Below are 22,709 nucleotides of genomic sequence, written 5' to 3' on the forward strand. Positions count from 1 at the left end.
CTGACCCGAGGCATCAGAGGTGTGTCTGTGTTTGAGCCGTCCTTCTTTGTAGAAACAGCCAGTGTGTCAGCACTATACACCATCAAGTGCCTCTATAGACCACCTGTTTTCCTGGGGAAACCCAAACAATACACATAATGTGGTTGAGCTAGCACAACCTGAGGAAACATCACCTGAGGGTCAAAATCATTATAGAAACATAAACATCAAGGAAAACTCATATGCTGATGGAGTTACTTATTTATGTTTCATGGGCTTATGTGTAATTCTTTGGCAGAAAGTTTGGCAATACCTCATCACTTTCCCCCACAAGGCTGGGAAAGCATTACTATGGAAATGATTTGCTGTTTTGTTTGTTAAACACTGGATTGTGACATCTAATCCAGTTATTGTCTCATGCAGCGGGTGCCATTGGTCATTTTTGCCATCAAACCAAAAAGTTAAACTGATTCCAATTGAAACCAACCCTTACACTGATTGCTGGATTTTTAAACATGTACCACAGGGGGCTTTTAGACGGAGACTCATCTTGGTTGATAACAGTCTGCTATGCTCAATCATTGCAATCTCTCCATAACATCTTGAGTGGGCAGGAATAGGTGTGCTCTATTTAACAACAAAGGCCTACTGAGTGGGCACCATCAGAGATCAAGAGCTATTCAGTCCAGATTAAATTGCCCATGCTTCCACCCATTAGTTTTGATGACTCACTATAGCTGGCTTCTGGCAGCACATGTCAAGGACACTGCTAACCTCTAAACCTAATAAGCAAATCTCTGCCAGGCAGACAACAGTGGGAAGAGCACACATGAACTGCACACATGACCGTGTTTACAATCAACAGCAGCTTGTAATATGAGTTGATCAACCACCAACTCATACAAATACATCTAATTGGAAGGTCAGCCTGTGTGTGTCTGCATTGTGTCTTAAATACATATATATATATATTAAAGATTATAGATGTGGTCCTGCTTAGATAACCTTTTCCTGGATAGCAATGCTTAATTATACTCCATCTAGTAATGATCTAGTCATAAATAACCACAACTATTACACTAGCACTAGAATCTGCATGATATTACTATTGAGAGCATACATTTAGCATATGACCCAGTCTGGGATGCTGCAAATACATGGCCAGTGCACCTTCTGCTGCGAGCTTGCACTCTTCCTCCAGCAATAACCTTAATCCCCAGTTCACCTATGATGCATTTACGACAGCTCGGGCAGCATCGTGCGGATTTTATGGAATACAATCTGTGGGCTACATGCATGCATCTGACATTGAACATGAACATAATCTGTGCAACATATGGGCCGATTTGAGTCAGCCGTCCTGCATGCATTACAAATCAAGATGGTGATGCTTGCACTTACATTTGAGGAAAGATAAACAACATCTTGCTGTGTTCTCCACATGACACTGACCAACAGCCCTCCTATCACCACTGCTAACACAGGCCTGGTGTTAAAAAAAAAGAAGAAGAAAGAAATATTGTTTAGCAATTACACGTGTATGTCCAGGCTGTTTGTGTGCAGGCAGTCGATCGAAGCGCATTACATAACAGGACGCTCCAAGTAGCCTTCGGGCGAAGTCGACAGCTCTCCGTGTTCAAATGAAAGCTCCCACTACACATGGAGACACTGTACTATTGGATAGCTCGAAGTCAGCCTGGAGTCTGTAGACTGCATGAAGAACACAACTAGGCACACATCGCCGCCTTTACCAACTTATCAGGAGTATAAACATTCCGTCGGGCAACTTGAATCTTGGCAGTATATCTCCTCATACCGCGGCCCGGTTCACATAGTGAGCAGTGATAACGGGGGTATACACACTGGGCCTGTCTCCCTCAATATAAACGTGTACGTCATTATGTTTAGACTCAAAACAGGTCACCGGGCGAGAAGAAATTGGTGAGAATGCTGTGGGCCAAAAAAAAATGAAATGTGTAAAAACAGCAGATCTGCCTCCTAATCGCGGCATCGCGTGATAAATAAAAAGTGTAAATGAATTGCCTGTGCCTGCACACATACTTATTAGTGTGTACAGTCCTGCAGAACAGGTCAGGCTCCTGAACGCCGCCGCGATCGTCACAGCAAAACACTGTAGTACAAGTCAGCTGTTGGCTTTTTTTTTTTTCCCGACTGCCGAATCGTCTTTACTGCGTTTCAGTTCAGCCGACCCGCAACAAATACAATAACATTGTGCAGAGCAGTTGCCCAACACAGCCGCGGGAAAGCTGAAGAGAGGCAGCGTAGCCTACTTACCATTGGACATCCTCGTTACATGAGTAACTATAACACCGCAGTGGAGCTCCCGTGTAGCTCTGCGTTCCGTCCTCACGCAGCCGCCGTCACGCGCTTCAGATGCGGGTCCGTCGGTCTGGAGGAGAGGGGTCGGTTCACCGGGGAGCGAGGAAAGACTACGAATGTCGCCGGACAACCTTCGCTCCTCTCAGCCAGAGCTACAGTACATTCCCACCGCTTCGACCTCTCTCTCTCTCTCTCTCTCTCTCTCTCTCTCTCTCTCTCTCTCTCTCTCTCACAAACAGTGATACACTCAGCCTGCATTCGTGAACACAGGAGTCCCCCTAGAGGTGGCACGAGTGTGCCTCCTCCTGCGCGACTGTGATTTACACCTTTGCAGTAGTGTTGCCTATTAGTTATTTTCTTTCACTTTAACATCAGCTTATAGTGTCAGCCAAATTACAACAACATAGATCAGAAAAATATGCATTTCAATTTGTGTGTGTGTGGCAGGAAGCAATTAAAAACTCAAGCGGTGCTATCAAGCTGCACATTCAGACAGCGGTATGGCACTACCTAGTGGAGGTGGTGTATAATCACTGTAAAGATCCCCAAAGCAGTCAGACTGAAACTACTCAATCATTAGAAGAGGCAGTTTAAAACAGTAAAACAATCAATATTTGAAATGAAGAGTGTCACGTTTAATGGATGTACAACCACCCAGTAAACAGCCCATCACATGATTGAGTTTAATCTGTAAACCAGTAAGGCAACACTGGTGTTGACACAGACGCACATGTTGACTTTTCACCCTTTAAACAACTATACACACCCTGGAAGATCCCACTGGGAACATTATACATTCGGTTACAGTAAGCTGTTACAGCCTATACTGCATAGCATGCATTGATATGAAATAGAGCCGACAAAGTAGATCACTATGCAGTAACTACAGGCCTACAATGGTCTGATATTCCATATATACATGCAGGAAAGTCCAAGTGTCACAGCCTTCCATATACACCAACATAAATATTAACAGTAACGTGCATTCAGTTAAAGAATAGTCCTAAAGAGACATGGATGAATTACAATTTATTACAAAAATTGCACTTATGGGCATGAACTTTGGTGGAGAGGAAAGTGTGTTCTGTGTGTATATCAATGTTAGGAGCTTCAAATATAGTTATTACACTTGTGGAATAAACAGTATTCATACAGTTATCGTAAGTCAAATGAGTTATGCAGAAGTGAGATTGTAAAACAATTGACGTTAAGGTAAGGTGTAAACCCAACTTCACTTGGTCCGCTTGACCAGCAGTCGGCGCTATTTGCCATCAAGAGTTTATACATTCCTTCTCTCTGCAGGATAGCCATTCTGTTCAAGCCCCCCCTTCACTCGAACATGTTTTTGAAATTCATTTTTCAGTTATTTACCTTTATGTATTTTCAGTTTGACACGTAAAGGCAGTTTTCACATTCATCCGTTGAAGGAGTTTACCTGAAAACACAGTTTGACACATTGGTACAAGCATGATTTTGTAACTTCAACTAGTTTGGAGGCCCCTGGTCCAGTATGAAACTTGTAGCATCCAGAACACTGAGATTGAAGGTATCAACTTGTGTACAGTAGTTAAACATTTGTGTTGGAGAAAGGAACATATTTACCAAGGTTATTTTGAATATTTCAACCTTTAACATTAACTTTGACATTAAACTCAGTAATTTAACTTAGAGAGTATTTAATATGGATCTCAAAAGGGAATCTTTGCATTGTATTTCTGCTTGTCCCAGAATTGTACTTGACTTTGGAGGCCCCTCAGTGACCTTGGGTGTGTGTGTGTGTGTGTGTGTGTGTGTGTGTGTGTGTGTGTGTGTGTGTGTGTGTGTGTGTGTGTGTGTGTGTGTGTGTGTGTGTGTGTGTGTGTGCTGATTGTCGGTTGTCTTTTTGACATTGGCAATATAAACTGACTGGAGCGGTCGATTGACCTTGTGTAAATTGAAGGAAGGCGTTTACAGGATGTGAGAGGGCCAAAGTGCTTAATCAGTGAAAACCGAGAAGACCCGCATCTCAGCCCTGGCCGCCTAGATCCAATCAAACACACCAATATGTTTCATAAGTGTAACAAAAGGAATTAACAACAATGTAGACTATTATTATCCTATCGATGTGTAATGAAAAGAGATAGCTATATAGGGGCATCCAATGTCCTTCATTTGTTGCAAAGCCACACATCCTGAGCATTGGACTTCAAGGGCCACATTTGCGTCCATCTTTATTATATTAACGTGAATCCATGTTACATTAATACAAAATGTATATGTCAGTGGGCGAGTTCACAAATTAAAGAGGCTGATGCCCAACTCAGAGATGATCATCACAAACTCAAAATCAAAACAGAAATTTCTCGGGGCCGTGTGAAAAGTGCAGGTTTTGCATAATTTATTGAGAAAGCTGTAATCTATCCACCCGTGTGTCCGTGCCTATGGCTTTGTGTACAGTCATTGATCATGCCGTGAATCCAGAAACAAGAGATTTTACAGCGCCGATTCCACCGGAGCCCCACATCCAGGTGAAGCGCTGAATCGCAGCCGAGTCGTTTTCTCTCGTGTGTTGTGAGCATGTTTGCACGAGCCGCGGTGCTCTGCCTTTAGTTGATGCCTCTGACCGTCCAGACAGTGTCTTTTTACCCCCAAGTTGGGCTGAGGTGAACGAGATCCCCGTTAACTGCGAATGTCCCTGACAAATTCCGGCGTCTTTCTGCTTAACGAGGTGGGTTGTTTTCAGCTTTTCTCTTCTTCTAGATCTCTCCGGTGGTCGAGGTATTTGACGAATGAATGAGAAGAAGGGGTTTGAGACCAACATGCATGCGTCGCGCAGCCCTTCGTGGCTGTCCCTTCAGACGTAAACAAGCAGTAACGGCAGGAGCAGGTCCTTGTTGAGATACCGATGATTAGATTAGGCAGACTGACCTCACTTTCACTTCGGAGTATAGGAGCCATGCGCTGGCACTGACCGTCTGCCAGCAGACATTGGGGACAGATGAGCTGCAGTGGGATGTAAAATGTTCATGATAAACACTTGGACCAAAATAAAATAATTGGTCCGCTGGAGCAACAGATGAAAACAATCATTCAGCACTGCAGGACTGTCCATGCTTCCACTTTATCTTTTATTAGGCTATGACAAAAAATATTACAGTTTGGCTCCGTCACCTTCAGTAATAACATTTAGGTTTTAAATCATTACATTATATTGCATACATGCAGTCAGAGTGATAAAACAGTTGTTACTCATATCTAATAATAGTGAGACAATAACATTTATGACTGTGTACAGAGGAATCAATCCACTGTCATCAACAACTCTCCTTCATTCCTCTAATGTCAGGACATGTGAGACTGACTGCATGCTTATGAGGTTTATGTTTTGACAGTTATTCTTACTGTATCGTTTGTTCTCAGTTTGCAACAGAGTGACATCAGGGAGAGATTAATATGTATAACAACTTTCCCAAATGAAGACAATGCCAGTTACAGTTGAACAGTTAACAGTTAAATGTGTGTTTGTTTGGGGAAAACCACAATAGAGAGGGACATTTAGAGGTGCACTGTCCTTGGTAAAATGCATGCATAGTGGTAAATACAATAAGCATGTCCATGATGTAATTCATCTTAATGGCTCGGAATTCTAATCACAGTATGTTTCCAAATATAATAGTTATTTCTTGATATTGTGATCAACAATTAGCTGGTGAATAGAAAACAGAAAATTAAATAAAATAAAAAAAAATTAAGTAAAATTAAAAGTGTGATGAAATAATAATGTATTATCATTTTTAAACGTACTTATTAAGTTGTTTTTTCTTTGTTGTGTTTGTTATGATGGCTGCTGACTTCAGCCTGCTCATCCTGGTCATTAAATTAAGGGATACCGTGACTGTAGCGCACTCTTTCCTGAAGGTCCGATTTATAGAAGATATAGATAGAGAGAACAATACTGTATTTTCCATAATGAACACGAATGTGCTAAAGGTTGACAAACTGTGGCCCACCTGTGAGATAATCCGTGATCCATGACACCTTTGGGGCGTCCATCTGCATCTCCCTGATCTTGTTTCCCTCCCAGAGAGTCTGGACTGTGTTGAAGGTGCTTGAAAAGTCAAAGCATGATTTTGACCGTGCTGCTAGCCTTATCCAGCTGGGAAAAGGTCCTCTCGAGGAGCTAGATGATTGCAACATTTGCTTTTAGTGCGGTATGGGATGCTTGGTTAGGCATGATATTGAAAAAACAGAAGTTACAGAGTTAGCAACACAAATATTGTCTCATTCGACAAAAAATTGCTTTATTTTTTTATTTTAGCATGAGACAAAAAACAAGACTAGTTTGGTACATTTGGTATAATTCAATTATTTCCATAGCAATAGTTTGCAGAGAAAATGTGTGTTGTTTATTGTTGTTGATCCATTTCACTTTGTAAATAATGAACTGCTCAGTGATCTAACCAACAACCCACCAGATATTACATAATGTATGTGTGCCTTATCAGTGCAAAAAGTACACTGTCTGTACACAATCACTCACTTCACTAGCATCCCGCCGTCTGTTTACCTCCTCCCTCCTCTTGGCTTGCGCACTTCAAACAGGGATCAGCTCTGTGTTGGAACACATGCTGTACCTGCATGTCTGAACCCATCAAGTACCGTACAAACTCATGAAAGGATTTGGCAGCAGCCAGGTGTCATCTACCTCCACTCAAAAATCAAAACGCAGCATCCCTGGTACCTTAAAATAGCCCCTCATCCATAATGCACCAGCAGCAGCTCTGCCCACAGAGGTGCTGCTTATGGGACGGACTGACAGACATCTGCACTCAATGCTTGGGTGCAGATCCTAAAGCGTCTCTCTCTCTCTTTCTCCTGCCTGTCTTGCGCTCAGCGCAAATACTGTGGAGTTTAACTTTCAAACCTTCATTCATTCATGTTTTATTCACATCTACTGCTCATGCAGAAGTCGCATGACTCGCTCTCTCTCTCTCTCTCTTTCTCTCCTTCTTTTCCTCCTCCGCCTCACTGTTTCCTGCAACCTATCCTATGAATTATGAATCTCAGCTTTGCTGGAGATTTTTTACACAGCCATAGTCACGGTTTTGTTCTGTCAGACTGGTCTGTCTTCAGATGCATGTTGTCGATCTCACACTCTATCTTAAGCACAACTTTCTGCGCAAAAAATGTAACTACGATTTTTTTTGTTTTTTTTCATCTACATCCATACATATCCATGACACATACTGTACACTTGGAAGCTGAGCAGGTGTCAAAGTACAGCCAGCCATGACATCTACCAAACACACTCGGTGAACAGAGGGCTACACTGGGGACGCCTCCACATGTCGAACAGAGACAACTTACATGTCTCCAATGTCTCTTCACCACCACCAGACTTTCTCCAGTCTCTAAACTTTTGGGTTTTTGACATGTTGAAAGCCTTAGTGGCTGACAATGTGATAGGACTGTAGAAATGGCAGCTTTTCCTCTTTGAGATTGTGTGTTTGTAAGGTACAGAACATGGTTGAAGATACCAGTGTGCACGTACTTGTTTGTACTTCTGGTCTGGACTTGATATGTTAGTTCCAATCAAGGTCAATCTTAATGATGCAACACACAATCATATTTTAGACAACAGAGAGCTTTCAACAGCTTCAACATGCCATTGACTCCATGCACAAAGCTATTTGCATAAATAAACCGTTTCCTGACTTTGACTGCCCTGCACAGACACCTAATCTCAACTCCATCAAACCCTTTTTTGGAGCGCAAATTGTTGCAAGTCATGACCTTCACCCACCATCAGTGCCTCACTAATGTGCAGGTGGCCAAATGGATGCAAATGTAAATCTCTGCAGCCAGGTTCCAAAATCATGTGGAAATAATCCCCAGAAGAGTTGAGGCACAGTGAACTTGCCTGTGATTTTGGAAATAGATCAACAATCCAATATGGCTTCAATATTCAGGCATTTTGCTCATTATGAATTTCTGTATCTGACAGTGTGCATTGATTTTGCATCACGAAAGCAGTGAGGATAGATTTTATGTTGTAAGATTCAATCCCATCCAATATAACAATACCTGGTAATCTTGTTCACCACAGTGATATTCTGTCCTGAATGGACTTAAGATGCGGTTGCGATACAGAGTCCCATTGGACAGACGAAGTAGAGATGAAGGTAAGAGAGGGGAGCAGCAGAGAGGGTGGGAAGGATGATATGCAGAGAGAGCCTCACTGACGTAGCAAAGGCTTGTGTACTGAGAGTGGTGGAGAATAAGAGAGGAGGGGGTTGTGGAGAAAGAGAGAGGGATAGACTGCTTACAAGCACGCTACAGTACACTTCAGTGTTACCCAAGAGAGAGAGCACACCATGACTGACTAGCAAAGAGAGCGAACAAGAGAGACGGGGAGTGCTCTCTCCAACCTCCAACTGAGTAAGTACTCTACTATCTCTTCTGCATCTAATCTCTACTGCAAATTGCATTGATGGCCACTATAAACATGTGTTTTTGAGTAATACCGGATCAGATGGTGGTAAAACACACAGTTTCACTTTGAAGAAACAGGAAAGCCTTTCAACTCTGCTATTGGAATTTTGAGTGAAAGTTTGAGAAATGTGAGTTGATGTATGCGGCTGTCAAAGTGGGGCATGGCGGAATTTTCTTCTACATTTGGAGCGTTTGGAACAAATGTGATGTACGTCCAAACTCCTCACCGTCAGCACTGACATTTCTGTGGAAAGTCTGAGTTGCACTAAAGCAGAAAATGGCATTTAATGGAGTTGTGTGACAGAGGAGCCGTTGAGGGAAGCTGTGGGCATACTTGCAGGCGTTCATGCTTTCTCTGTTGGTGGGGGGAAGGAGTACATTTGGGACCGCTAGGCTTCCTGTGTGGGGTCAATTAAATACTGCATGAGACAGAGCACTAAAAGCCTATCCCGTGAGGAGTGGAGTGCTTTCTGTGTGTGTGTGTGTGTGTGTGTGTGTGTGTGTGTGTGTGTGTGTGTGTGTGTGTGTGTGTGTGTGTGTGCGCATCTGTGTGTTTGTGTGTGTGCATGCATATGTGTGTGTGGGTGTTGGCGCATCAGTGTACAATGCCTTGATTAAATTTGATGAACCAGCAATGTTGAGAGGACCAAAGATTCCAGTTCAGCTTCTGTTTGAGTTCCAGTTTTGAAACACTGCCTTTTTTATTATGTTTTACTTATTAAAGACGTAAAGATGTATACTCTCTCTCATTTATTCATCTGTTTGTTTGGTTGGTCTTATCTGGCACATCTCTCTTTTCTACCATTTGAAACATCTCCAGTTGATTTAACTGTGTCTCTTTGCTGTAACATCTGCAATCTGGACACACAAATTACTTTTATTTTGATAAACCAATCCTGTTAAGTCACTTAAAAACCTTTAATTCAAACTTGAAAGAAAATGTGTTTCTTTTGAGATGTAAAGCTGGAATGCGTGAATATGTAGGGCACCATTACATATTGATAAGTCTGACATTCTCTCAGTTAGCTCAGCATGCTAGCCAAGAAGCAACAATTAGGCCTAACTGAAACTTAAATCAGGTCAGCATCAAACAAACACATCTGATTTAATGAAGGATGCAGCAGCACTGTGCCATTATGTGCTGTACTGTGGGTACACAGCTTTATGTGGGTTAGCTCCAGCCTCCCTTCACTTTGAAGCAGTTTGGTGAAGTCAGGTTGAGGGATCCCTGGGGCGATGAAAGCCTAAGTATGCACAGCGTAGCTGGACAAAGCCAAGTCGAGTGGCGATGAAGGATAGAGATTTCTGGCTGGGTTTTGCTGTGTCCTGCTCCTCTTCCTCCACTATATGCCATTTTCTCTGTCATCATTACATTGTCCTCATTGCATTAGTGATATTTCTCTTTGCGGTTGGCTAATACAAGATGTGCCCAATTGTTAAACCTCCAATACGGAGGTTTAACAATTGGGCTGATGTTTCTGAGAGGACTTGGTGTGTTTGGTGAGAAAGCAGTTGTGTTGAAATGCTTTGGAAGTGTTTATTTATAGGCTTCAAAGGGCTCATTACAGTCAGGGAGAAAGTATCCGGAGGCAACATTAGAGCAGAAGGAGGGTGGAGCTGCTCAGGACAGGATGGAGTATCAATCTGGGTGGCTCTTCTATTGATTCACTCTGCCCTACTCTGGTTGCACTGGCTCCGGATGATCCACCTCTGCCTGTATTGCTGCCTCAGCTCCCACTGCACAAGGATAGTAAGGTGCATCTTCACAAGTCACAAGGTTGGATAGGGCAGGTGACTGCAAAGCTTCTCTGCTTAAATCTGCCTATTTGTTGAGGAAATCTGGAACTGAAGTGCCCTTTCACAAGCCACTGAGTTCCCAATTGGTGCAGAGCTTCTCAGTTGCTTCCAGCAAAAGAGTGTGGTGGCACTGGGTGGCTCTGCGGAGCTCAACAAGAAAATAAATAAAAGGGCTCAGTATCAGACCTTCATACTGTATGTGTCTGTAGCAGAACCAGTGAGTATAGAAAACTGTCTTCTCTGAGCTTTAATCAGTATTTAAGACAGATTTGGTCTCGATTACATTGTATTGCCTTGATTAGATTGTACATTAGATTGTACATTTAACATTTGAGAACTTTGGTTTCTCTTGTTAAAAAACAAACAAACCTTGAAATATAAAACTGTGTGTATCCCTCAAAGAATAGGAACAAGTATTATTAGCACCAAAACTCTAAAACTTTTAAAAAAACAGCCAGTCCTTCAAGATCATTAACATGCGTAACCATGTCCCCCCTTTGAGTCGACTGTGAAGGCCTGTGTACACTTTGAAGGAAAGTGCTAAAAAAAGAAATTTGATGAAGTACACCTGCATCACATTACCAGGAGGATTGAACAACACTAGATGTAATATCCTGTTAGAGAGAAGAAGAAAAAACATATTGCTGCAGAGACTGAATACACGCTGCAGCCTGAGCAGAGACAAACTTCCGTGGCTGTCTGTTCTTGTTCTCCATGTAGGCACTTAGTTCACATTCAGATGGGCTATCTGGCATCAAGGAATATAGCTGAGCCAGTCTCAAATCTGCTTTGCTCTTTCTTGGGGGAATTCATCAAAACTCAGTGAACTTTGACAATCCTCCACTATCCTCTCCCAACTGCCAACCCCAGTCTGTGATGTGAGGAGGGGAAGGAGAAGAGAGGAGAGAACAGCTATATTTAGACCGACTGAACAGCAAAATATAACAAAAAATAAAAAATTCTTCTGTTAATCTCTAGTCCTATTGTTCTAATGTAGTGGCTGTCTTTCTCCCTCTGCCCTTTTTTTCTTTGTACCTCTGTTTTCTTCACGCTCTTTCACATTTTCCCCTTTTCTTAACCATTTTGTCTCCCTCTCTTCAATTCAAGTTAAGGATAAACACTTAAACAATTAATACACATGACATGAAACACATTTATACAACTCAATATCTCTGTGTTTGAGTTTTCTCTGTCTTGCTCCATCAATCTAATTTGCTATTCAAGTATGTTTCCTCCCTTCTTTTTGTTTCTGTCTCTCTTTGTGTTTTCGCTCCCTCTCCATCTTTGCATTCCTCTCCCGCTGTTTGAAACGCTGCTACTCAATGGCAGCTTAATGCACAACACTAATAAGGAAAATAGTCACCCGATCTTTTCAGCTCCAGAGGCATCCAAGGATGCTAGTTGCTCTGACTAAAATAACATGTGTGTGCATGTGTTTGTTTGTTTGCTTCTCATTCATTTCAAAAAGCCATGAGAAATAGCCCTGGGGCATTTCTTTTCTGTAAGCCCTGGTGGAGTGCACTTAATTCGTAAGCAGCCAAAGTTGAATGAGGGTGAGAGAGTGCATGTTGCCAGCATAATGGATGCTAAAGTAGGGTCCTCTGTGCCTGAGGCAACCTAGAGAGAAAGCATGCAGAACCTGGCTTGCTAGGAACGACAAGGAAATACAATAGAGACCTCTCTGCTGGCTGATTAAGACATCTGATGGACTTTAGATGGCTGCTTGCTGACTCACCGCAGCATTTTTGTTCTGTAGGCTCATGCATCACCTTCCTGTCAGGAGGATGGTGCAGGGCAGGCAGACAGGCGGGCACAGCCCTTCCTCTCCTCTCCTTCCTTTCATTTCTCCATTCATGTCCTTTTCTCATTCTGTCTCCCGGGTCCTCGGCTAACTTCACACCCTTTTTGTAGCAGTCACCTTTAAAGCAAAGAGATGGCAGAGGAATGACAATTACGGACTCAGTTGTCTTTAGTCCTATCTGGGCCAGTGAAAAATGATGCTCTGCAGTGTGAGAGTAAACACCAGACCAGCCTGGTTGATTCTATGTCACGTACTCAGGTTAAAGCAGAACATAAGAGACATAAAAGGAATGTATTAATGTGATGCTGGAAAGGGATACGAGAGATTTGTGGCGTGTTCGGCAGACTGGGGGGACAAGAGAGGAGAGGAGAGGAGAGGAGAGGAGAGGAGAAAAGAGGAGAAGAGAAGATGCATGAAACCAGAGAAAAGCTTATTTTCTTACATGGATGCCGGCTCGAAGCTGAAGAAACCCACTGTACTGTACCAGTATGCCAGCATGTACACACCAGTGCTGCAGTCAGGGCATCAATTTTGTATAGGAAATGGCTGTTGAGGCAGCGCAGCAACGTCAGCTGTGAAGCACTTAGGCTGAGCGCGCCTCCTTCTCTCTCCCCCCTGTAACCACGGGCTGAGGGGAGGAGGGTTCCGCCTTTTCTGTGCAATGGGGGAGAAGAGAGCGCTGGCAGCAGAATCATGCCTGCCTCCGACTCGAGCGCTACAGGACTCATCTGTAACAAGGTACACTGTTGATGCGCCCCTCTTTGTTTAATCACTCTGCATGCAAACTCAGTCTCTTCATTCATGAGTCCTCTGTCTGTCTGCTCTGAGACGTCCTCTTTCTGTTTTCCTCTTCCCCTCCCCTCTCACTCTAGTCTCATCAGAAGTCTATTCCTGTTCACTCACTTTGCCAGCATTTCCCCACTTCTCTCTTCCCTTCCTGTTTCTCGTCTTCTACAGTACAGCACACATACAGTTTGTCTCTCTCTACTATATCTCTATAGGCTACTTTACAGCTTCACATTAAAGTTGTACCTCACTGGGAAGCCCATCTGTTGAATGTCATGGATTTTGACTGTAAATTTGTTTAAGTCTTATCTCCTGTCTTTTTATGAAATAATTCCACTACTATCTAGCTCAGCAAAGAAATAATATGTGTGGAAAAACAAATAGCAATCTCTTATTGAAGAAGTAAAGCCCTTCAAAAGCTTTCAAAAAGCATGATCAAGATATTTTGGCTGTGTTGGCTCATCAGTGACAAGCATGCCAAGCATGCCTCACAGGTTCCTTATTTGGTCTGTTCATGAAACACAAAGGTACATTTATACATTTGGTTCTGGCGGACAAATAGTAAAGCACAGAGGCATATGTAAGCTTTACTAATGAGTTGACATTCTAGTTATTAGTGATAATATCAGAATATCAGATATGTATCACACAGTTGAAGGCTCTAAGGAAAAGAGAGAATGAGCAACAGCAGCAGAGGCCTCATCTTTTCCCACAAATCTTTGACACATTTCACAAATCCCCGCCACTATATTAAACCATTCGGTGACATTACATTCTGTCACTCTTTGTATTAAAAGCTCAGCCAGTTAATCTTTTAAAATAGTGGCAAGTAATGTCAGTAGTGGGGTGAAAGAGAGTGACGCACTACTACTGGTGATACAACTCTTCACATGATATGTTATCAATACAGTCCAACATTTGTCTGTCAATGCCTCCACTGCGTTCAGGAGTGAAGGCTGTGATATCTTTGAGAACAGTATGGTTCAAACATGTCAACCGCAAAATCAAAATGTGCAAAATTACAGAAGCATGTTCATAATACAGAAGGTGACAATGTATAGATATTTTGCGCTCAAGAGACCATCTGGATATCAATCCCCTTAATCCATCCATCTGCAGAGCTCCATGTGCTTTAATTAGGTTGTGTTGCTTCTGCTGGCAGACTCTTCTGATTCTGCTCCACCTCTGGCAGCCTTTGATATTCAAATGAATTCCAGAAACTCTGCGCTGGATTCAGCTAAAATACTTGGTGTTTTTCTGTGACAAGGGAAATAGCAAAGGAGAGATGAAAATGGTGGGCAGGAGTGAGGAGACAGGTAGAGAAAAAAGGTAAGAGGAGTATGACGTTGTTTAGCTAAATTTATCTTATGTGGGTGCTCCTGTCTGGTGTGTGAGGAGGCTTCCAGCCCTGCACCCAGCTGGGACTGCAGCCACCGAGGAAGAGCAGGATGGAGTGAGATAACAAATGTAGGATCTGGTGAGGTGAGCTTTGTGAGAGTTTTAGCAGCAGGATGTTTACATATGTATTTAAGAGAGCAGCAGGTTCTGAGTTTTTGTTATTTTTCATGACAGTGTTCTATAGAAAAGAGGCTGCTGTTGTTTTTGTGTTCAGAATGTTTTGATTTTTTGTGAGTTGATGATTGCTTTCCGAAAGAGGCAAAGTTGTGCTACGTTCCAATAAACGTTTACCAGGTAAAAAAAAAAACTTCCATAAAAAAAAAAAAATCCACTAGTGTACAATAGTATGTCTGTTAAAGAAACCCAGTCTATTGTCGGCTACTGACGTGTCTTTTCCAGGAAGTTACCAGACGTTGATGGGCGTTGCGTTAAGTACAACATTTACAGATATGTTTTTCTTTGTAGAATTAGAGTAATTTTATGTTGTTTCGCTGTACATCAATTGAACACGCCATTTGCAGAATGAACAAAAACGTTTACCGCCACAGCGGTCAGAACCCTTTGCCCTTCCGGGGTCAAACACCCAACGACAACAGTGATTGCAGTATGCCTGAGCCCAGATATTAGCATAGAGAATGACATTTCTGGATATTTCCATGCTCTTACATGTCCACTGTGTGAAAAGCAGTGGGATTTTGTCTGCAACTGATTATTGTTCTTTTGCCAGGTTGCTGCCGAGACTGGGCTGTAAGTTAATACATTTATATTGTTGTTCTGGCATAAATTACATCATGTGGATTTATTGATACGCAAACAAATTCAGAACACACAATTATCTCAAAACATCAAATTAGAATGTATTTCTTTACTGACACAACCCTCACGCCACATCTTTGGTTGATACAGCCCAATCTGGATGGATAGATGGATTTTGTAGCATTATCCTGCATTATCAGGACTTTAACAGAGTTATTTATTAGTGTGGGGTTTTTGGATCTTTGCCACAATCTGGTATGCCTGGCTGAGTGGATACATAGACTACACACACTGTGCTGATTGTTGGTGTTGTTGCTGTACTCACACTCATGTTCCCCTGAGACGGTTGCTTTGAAAAGCTGCAGGAACTTACTGGTCATTGCTCTTTAGATCACATGGCTTCAGGAAAGGACAGGCAGGTTGAACAAGGAAAAGGAAATGGGAGACACAGAGGGAGATGTAGGTTATCTGTTGGGAGCTCCATCTGCGATACTTTTATATTTACTATATCATGAGTAATTCTAAGCACGTAACAGCTGCTATGAGGTGTTAGGTACGGAGTTGTGGCTGATTTATTTCCTCTCTGCCTGGACTGCAACAGTTATTTCTCTACACTCTCGTTCTCCTTTCGTTTAGGGTTCAGCCGATTCCTACACTAGTCGACCCTCGGATTCCGACCTGTCCCTGGAGGAGGACCAGGAGGCGTCTCGGCGTGAAGCCGAGCGCCAGGCTCAACTGCAGCTAGAGAGAGCCAAGGTGAGAAATGTCAATGCTCGTCTTTAAATTGACCTTCAGTTCCTGAGTCATGTAAAAACTAAGAGGTTGCTTTAAATAGACCAAGTTAATCTTATAATTATGAAGGTACTGACCCTCTAGGTAATTTGGGGATTAGGGCTATATAAATAAAATATTGTTTATAGAACCAAAATTAATCTTAAAACTAAAGATTAAAGTAATTGATATAATTCATATTTTTACTTTGTTGTCTGTTAACAGTCCAAACCAGTAGCATTTGCAGTGAAAACAAATGTGAGTTACTGTGGGGCCCTTGATGAAGATTGTCCAGTCCAAGGTGCTGCTATTAACTTTGAAACCAAAGACTTCCTGCACATAAAAGAGGTGAGAGGCTTTCAGCATTTAGATTAGTGTGTTAGATGCAATACTTTTATTGTTAAACTTGATTCATGTCAACACAATTTGCAGCACAACTCCTGAGTCATAAAAGGTGTGTTTCACTCTCATGCAGAAATACAACAATGATTGGTGGATTGGTCGGTTGGTAAAGGAAGGGGCGGACATCACTTTCATCCCGAGCCCAGTCAAACTAGAAGCCATGAGGATCAAACAAGAGCAGAAGGCAGCAGCAAGGTCAGAGGTCACACAGCTCTGATCGATCTCTGGCCGCATCCCAATGTCCCCCATAAGGCCTTAAGCCCTGAACCCTCAGGGACTTAACTGGTAAATGGTTGAGTGTGAGAGGCTGCAAGGCCTTGACATGGTGCAAATACGAATGGAACAGCACTTTGCTGCATCATATCACCATGACATCATTATAGTTTATGTAAAATTGAGGGTATTTATTGTATATGTATTACTCCCTAATTTGAACATCCTCTAGGTCCTAAGCGCATCAATGTCCACGAGTCCGTGAGAAAGGAGATTGGGATTGGGACTCTGCTATCACTCCTCTACTTGACTTTCTATCTGTCTTTCTGTCTCTCTGCATTGCCCTAATTCCACCAGTTTACTGTCTCACTCTTTGAAACTTTTTATTTTTTTCTGGTTTTGACGTAACTAGCTCTTGCTCATGTGTTGCTCTGTTTGGGAAGTCGTTCTTTCTAAATTGCATCCTGAGGGGATTCTCGCATAATGAAGCTTTGCATTATGTTGCTCCACAGGAAAGGAGGGAACGCTTCATCTGGAGGCTGGAGGTCCACCCCGCCATCTGCAGGTAAGTGGGACTGCAGGAGACTGCTGCTGTGTTTGTCTGTCTGCCTCACAGGGTCAGATGTACATACATCCTGGCCTAAAAGGTTCATTTTTAGAAGAAATGTGTGTGTTTGACTCTGGAAACATAGTTTGTTATTTTCCCTCCAAAATGTACATACAACTTGAGAAAGGATACTTTCTAGAAGGGCCACAATGTAACTGTACTTTTCTTCAGTCCAGCATGGCGTACATGTTTGTTAACATACTCTTAGTGGAGATAAGTAGCACGGCAGTAAATGTCCAGGTCCTAATGGAAATACTAATTGCCACTTATTAGCTTTTGTCCTCCTTGTTTAATGATCGTTTTGTTTATTCTGAAAGCCAAACAGAAGCAGAAACAGGTATGTTTTCCATTGGGCCTCTTCCTTATTAATTATTCAAGAACACCCTCAATTATACTGCTACATTTTATGCATTTGTGTGGTTCTGTACATGCAGAGCAGCTACTACATCTTAGCTAAATGCATGTGTTATTACAGTAAATTCACTTGAACTTGTTATATACATATATGCCACCTCCAAACCCTGTCTGTGCTTGTGGCATGTGCAGACTGAACATGTTCCTCCGTACGATGTGGTCCCTTCTATGCGGCCAGTGGTGTTGGTGGGGCCTTCGCTGAAAGGCTATGAGGTGAGACAACCTTTAAAATAGCTTTTCCGTTTGGTTCTGCTTATTCAAGGCTTGTGTCGTGTTTGGAGTAATTACATGGATGTTTTGGGAAATGGAGCAGCTGCATTGAAGCATATTGTTGTCAGCCACATTGTCCTATTCATAGTACATCTCTGGCTTTAAGTCATTGATTAAGTAAAAATACCAAACATCTGGAGCTTATAACATCAGACATATGGGTATTTCTTTACTGTAGACCACTTCATACCACTAAATTGATTACTTTTTGATTATATGCTTGCGCTTAAGCATGGCTCATGAGATGGTAATGTGGGTCAGTCCGCCCTCCACTGTGGTTCAGATTGAAATATTTATCAGAGAGATGAAATGCCATGAAATGTTGTACAGACGTCCATGGTGACAGTAAATCCTACTGACTTTGGTGGTCCCCTCGCTTCTTCTCTTGTGCCACCATGAAGTTGACACTTGTGGTTTGTGAAGTGAAATAGCTGGACAACTGTTGGATGGATTGCTATGAAATTTGGTACACACATACATGGCCCCTTTTTTCTCTAGCGCCGCCATCAGGTCAAGATTTACATTTGTCTAGTACTTTGGTCTATGACCAAACACCCTCAATTTAGATATTAGCATTTAGTTCAAAGCACTGCTGTGCATAGGTGCATCTTCACAGAGCATGTTGTCTTTTATTATTGAGACAAATAAGCAGTTCAATGGTATTACTTCATGCTGTGATCATTTAAGATCAGTATTTACCATTATTTTTAATAGACATTGATTACTATTAATACTAGCCATGTTTGTGACATAGAACTCCTGAACTCTCTAACACATATGGGATGAGATGAATGAAAACACATCGCAGTTAAACTCGATCAATCTAAGAATATGTCAATTTTGAATGAATCCGCGGATGAATATGCTGAAATGTGAGGCGTGTAATTGAACACAATGTCTCTGTGCTTCAACATTTTCGCTCTGCCTCGCTCTCTCCTCTATATGATTGCGCAGGCTGTGTGCCAAGCCGTTTGCTTTGTGTGTGTGAAATATTTATGCATCACTCTGGTGATGTGCTTTGGGGATGCTCCAGTGGTGAACGCCAGCCTGCCTCCCTTTCTCTTCCACTCTCATTGTCTTTTTCTCTGCTTTTTCTCTCTTGTGCATAGTATTATTTTCGGTTGCTCACCATTGTTCTCTCTCTCTCTCTCTCTCTCTCTCTCTCTCTCTCTCTCTCTCTCTCTCTCTCTTTCTCTCTCTCTCTTTCTTTCTCTCCCCATCTCTTGCTGTTCCTCCATGTCTCTGTCACATCATGGACACCACTGTACATTTCATTCCTTATCCTGAAGGCCATCCATTTTTCAGGACTGTTTTAAAATAGGCTGCTTCACAGTGCACATGCAAACACACACTCTTTCTCTCCATGTCATTCTTAGTTATCTCTTGCCCATATCATGAAAAAACAATAAGCTCTGCTTATTTTTCACAAAATAAATGGGCTCTATGAATATGCAAATATTGTTCATTTCAAAAGCCTTACTATTTGAAAAGGGACGTGTCTTACTTCCCCAGTAAGTTCATTCTCATTGTGTGAGCAATGGGGGCTTCAAGTTTACACAACACACCTAGTAAATTACATTTAAACAGGCAAATTCCCTCCCCCTCCGTTGACCCCAATTTAAAAGATAGCTTTTAGTGTGTTTGCTGTAGTCCTATTTAGTTTTGTGTGAGCTGAAACCGCTCACATCTCTCGTCTCTTACAATGTAAGTCACCAACACGCCGTTAGCTTGACTTGATAGCTAGCTTGGTAACTTCACCATAATCCATGCACAAATGTAACGTTATCTTACCTGATAAAGGCAATGATGTAAGATGTGAGCAAGACCTCCAATTCAAGAAACAAGTGAATCACATTTTTGAGGAGGACTTGGTCTCTCGGTGCTCCTTTCTGTCTGTGCTGACTCACTTCATTTTCCTTCATGAGGAATGTCATTGTTTTAACAATAAGATAATATTGTTACTCTGATAAGGTCTTTTCTGTCCAATTGTGCTAAATAGTGTGTGTTCTGATGTGACTGCATGTTAACGATATAACAGTTTTGGCCAAATGCTTCTTGTAAAAGACCAAATATGAATATTACAAATATTAGTTCTGCCTAACACTCAACAATCAAGACGACGCTTTATGTTTAGGCCCATGTTTAGTATTCTTAAGCCTCTTATAAACATTTGATACGTAATAGGGCAGCAGTAGCTCAGGGGGATGAGTGGTTGTCCCGCAACCACAAGGTATCCGATTCGATCCCCAGTCCCCCCATAGCTCACACGCCGAAGTGTCCCTGGGCAAGACACTGAACCCTAAACTGCTACCCTGGCGCCTCACAGGGCTGCCCACTGCTCCCTATCCAGGAATGGGTCAAATGCAGAGAAGAATTTCCCCAAGGGGATTAATAAAAGTGCATGTTTCTTTTCTTTATGAGTAAGTAATGATTAAAAAAGTAAAGACTATTTGACTAATGGAGGCTGGTAAATAATAGGATTTAAACTAAAATGTTATACCAAAATCAAAAGTGAATGAGGAATTGTGTGTGCATAGATATATATTTCATAATACCCCTCTTCCTTATCTGTCTTCTAGGTAACAGACATGATGCAGAAAGCCTTGTTTGACTTCCTAAAGCATAGATTTGATGGCAGGTGGGTACATCTGTCTGCGTTGCTCTTCTACAGCTGCAGCTCAGTGTACAGTAACACTGTGACCGAGCTACAGAGCTGTTCGTGGGATTACATTTCATGGTCGATAGGACACATGGCGATGATGATTTATTTTTAGCTGCAAGAGTGTACAAGTTCATCTCATCTTTTGAAATGGAACAGTTGTGGATGTGATGTGATTAGACGCTTCTTCTGTAGGATCTCTATTACACGGGTGACAGCTGATCTATCCCTGGCGAAGCGCTCGGTGCTGAACAAGAAGGCCATCATGGAGAGATCCAACACTCGCTCCAGTCTGGGTGAGTGCGAGAAAGTTGTCTGTGATTTTTTTGTTGCTAAATAAAGATTAATAGCTGCTAAGAATAGATACATGTTTTTTCTTTAAAGTTACGTTTGTACTCATACGACTCCCCATCTTTCTTTGGTTTGCTGACAGCGGAGGTCCAGAGTGAGATAGAGAGGATCTTTGAGCTGGCCAAGTCTCTCCAGCTGGTCGTCCTGGATGCAGACACCATAAATCATCCAGCACAGCTCCTCAAAACTTCTCTAGCTCCCATCATTGTCTACGTCAAAGTCTCTTCACCCAAAGTAGAGCACCTCCTCATATATATCTTTTATTTGTTTTATTTTGTTGTTGAATATTGTTGTTAATTCGAGCAACTCCAAACATTTGCTGGTTCCAGCTCCTCCAATGTGAGAATGTGTTGCTTTTCTATGTTTTATGTCACTTTAAACTGAATGTATTTGGGTTTTATACCTTTGGTCAGACAAAACAAGATATGTCAAAGTCACCTTGGATTCTCAGAACTTGTGATGAGCCTTTTCTGTATTATTTGTAGTTTTGCACTTTGACCACACAGATAAAATGGTGTTGACATCTTCTCCACATTGGAAGAGGGAAGACTATTCAGATTTCAGACATTATGCCATTATGCAGTGGCTTCATAAATAAAAGAAGAAATGTATGAGAAATTAAATTAGACTGTACATTTGATCACCTTAACGTCTTGGAATTGTCTTTTTTTTAACAGCTTGACTCTCTGTGTCTCTGGCTCATCTCACAGGTCCTTCATAGGCTGATCAAATCTCGAGGGAAGTCACAAAGCAAACACCTCAACGTCCAGATGATGGCTGGGGACAAGCTTGCACAGTGTCCACCAGTATGTCACTCTACCTCTATAAATATATTATTAAAATGATAGAGTTGACATTCATACAGTGATCTTTTATGGACACTGAGTGGTGTAACTCCGTTCTCATCTCTAAAATTCCTGTCTTTGACTCTTTAGGAGATGTTTGATGTCATCCTGGATGAGAATCAGCTGGAGGATGCGTGTGAACATCTTGCAGAGTACCTGGATATTTACTGGCGTGCTACTCATCTCCCCTGTTCTGCCCCTGTTAACCCCTTACTGGACCAAAGTGTGATCACCCCACCCTCAGCTAACTCCAGCCAACAAGTAAGTCAAACACACAACTGCTGCTTTTATTAACATTTTGGCTGCATTATTAATCACAACTTTTCTGCCTTCTTTATCTTTTCTTTAGTTTTCCGAGACTCAAGAGTTGATAGAATGATCACTACCACAGACATAGGTGAGCTAGAACAGTGTTTCTCTGTCTTCCTCTGGTGGGTTTTACTCTTTTGCTACTAATTTCGGGTGGTGTTTCCTCTCATGAAATGTTCCCCCTGCTCCACTGCAGGAAGCCTGTGCTGTCGGCCGGAGTCGGACTAGGAGGTCATAGAGCACAGGGACCAGGGCGCCACCAGGGGGCAGCAGCAGCCCTCATCTCTCCAAAGCCAGCCAGCACCTTCTCTGGCCACACCTGGGGTGAAGAAGAGAACAAGAGCCAAGTACCTCGAGAGAGAGAAAGAGCAGAAGGCTGGTGAGCTGGAGGAAGAGGAGACACCAAAACAGGGAGAGGAGCAGGAGGAGGAGGAAGATTCAAGAGAGGAGCCTCCACCTCACTGCTGCCCCCTCGGGAAGAGCTCCCTGCTCCCACCGCCACGCGACAACTCAGGGCCGCTTTCTACAGCTGCATGCCTA

At 42.4% G+C, this 22,709-nt stretch overlaps 1 protein-coding gene across 1 annotated transcript; it reads left to right on the forward strand.

The window, feature by feature from the left end:
• Positions 1–13,081: 13,081 nt before the first annotated feature.
• Positions 13,082–22,239, forward strand: cacnb3b (calcium channel, voltage-dependent, beta 3b; the record flags this gene model as incomplete). Its single annotated transcript, XM_079226115.1, has 13 exons — positions 13,082–13,126; positions 15,965–16,084; positions 16,325–16,447; positions 16,575–16,696; positions 17,227–17,279; positions 17,639–17,658; positions 17,868–17,948; positions 20,585–20,643; positions 20,860–20,960; positions 21,098–21,249; positions 21,726–21,821; positions 21,951–22,121; positions 22,210–22,239. 13 exons carry the CDS (start codon positions 13,082–13,084, stop codon positions 22,237–22,239), a joined length of 1,173 nt encoding a protein of 390 aa, XP_079082241.1.
• Between the last annotated feature and the right edge of the window lie 470 nt (positions 22,240–22,709).

The sequence above is a fragment of the Taurulus bubalis genome (assembly GCF_910589615.1).
Source record: "Taurulus bubalis genome assembly, chromosome: 11".
Lineage (NCBI taxonomy): Eukaryota > Metazoa > Chordata > Actinopteri > Perciformes > Cottidae > Taurulus > Taurulus bubalis.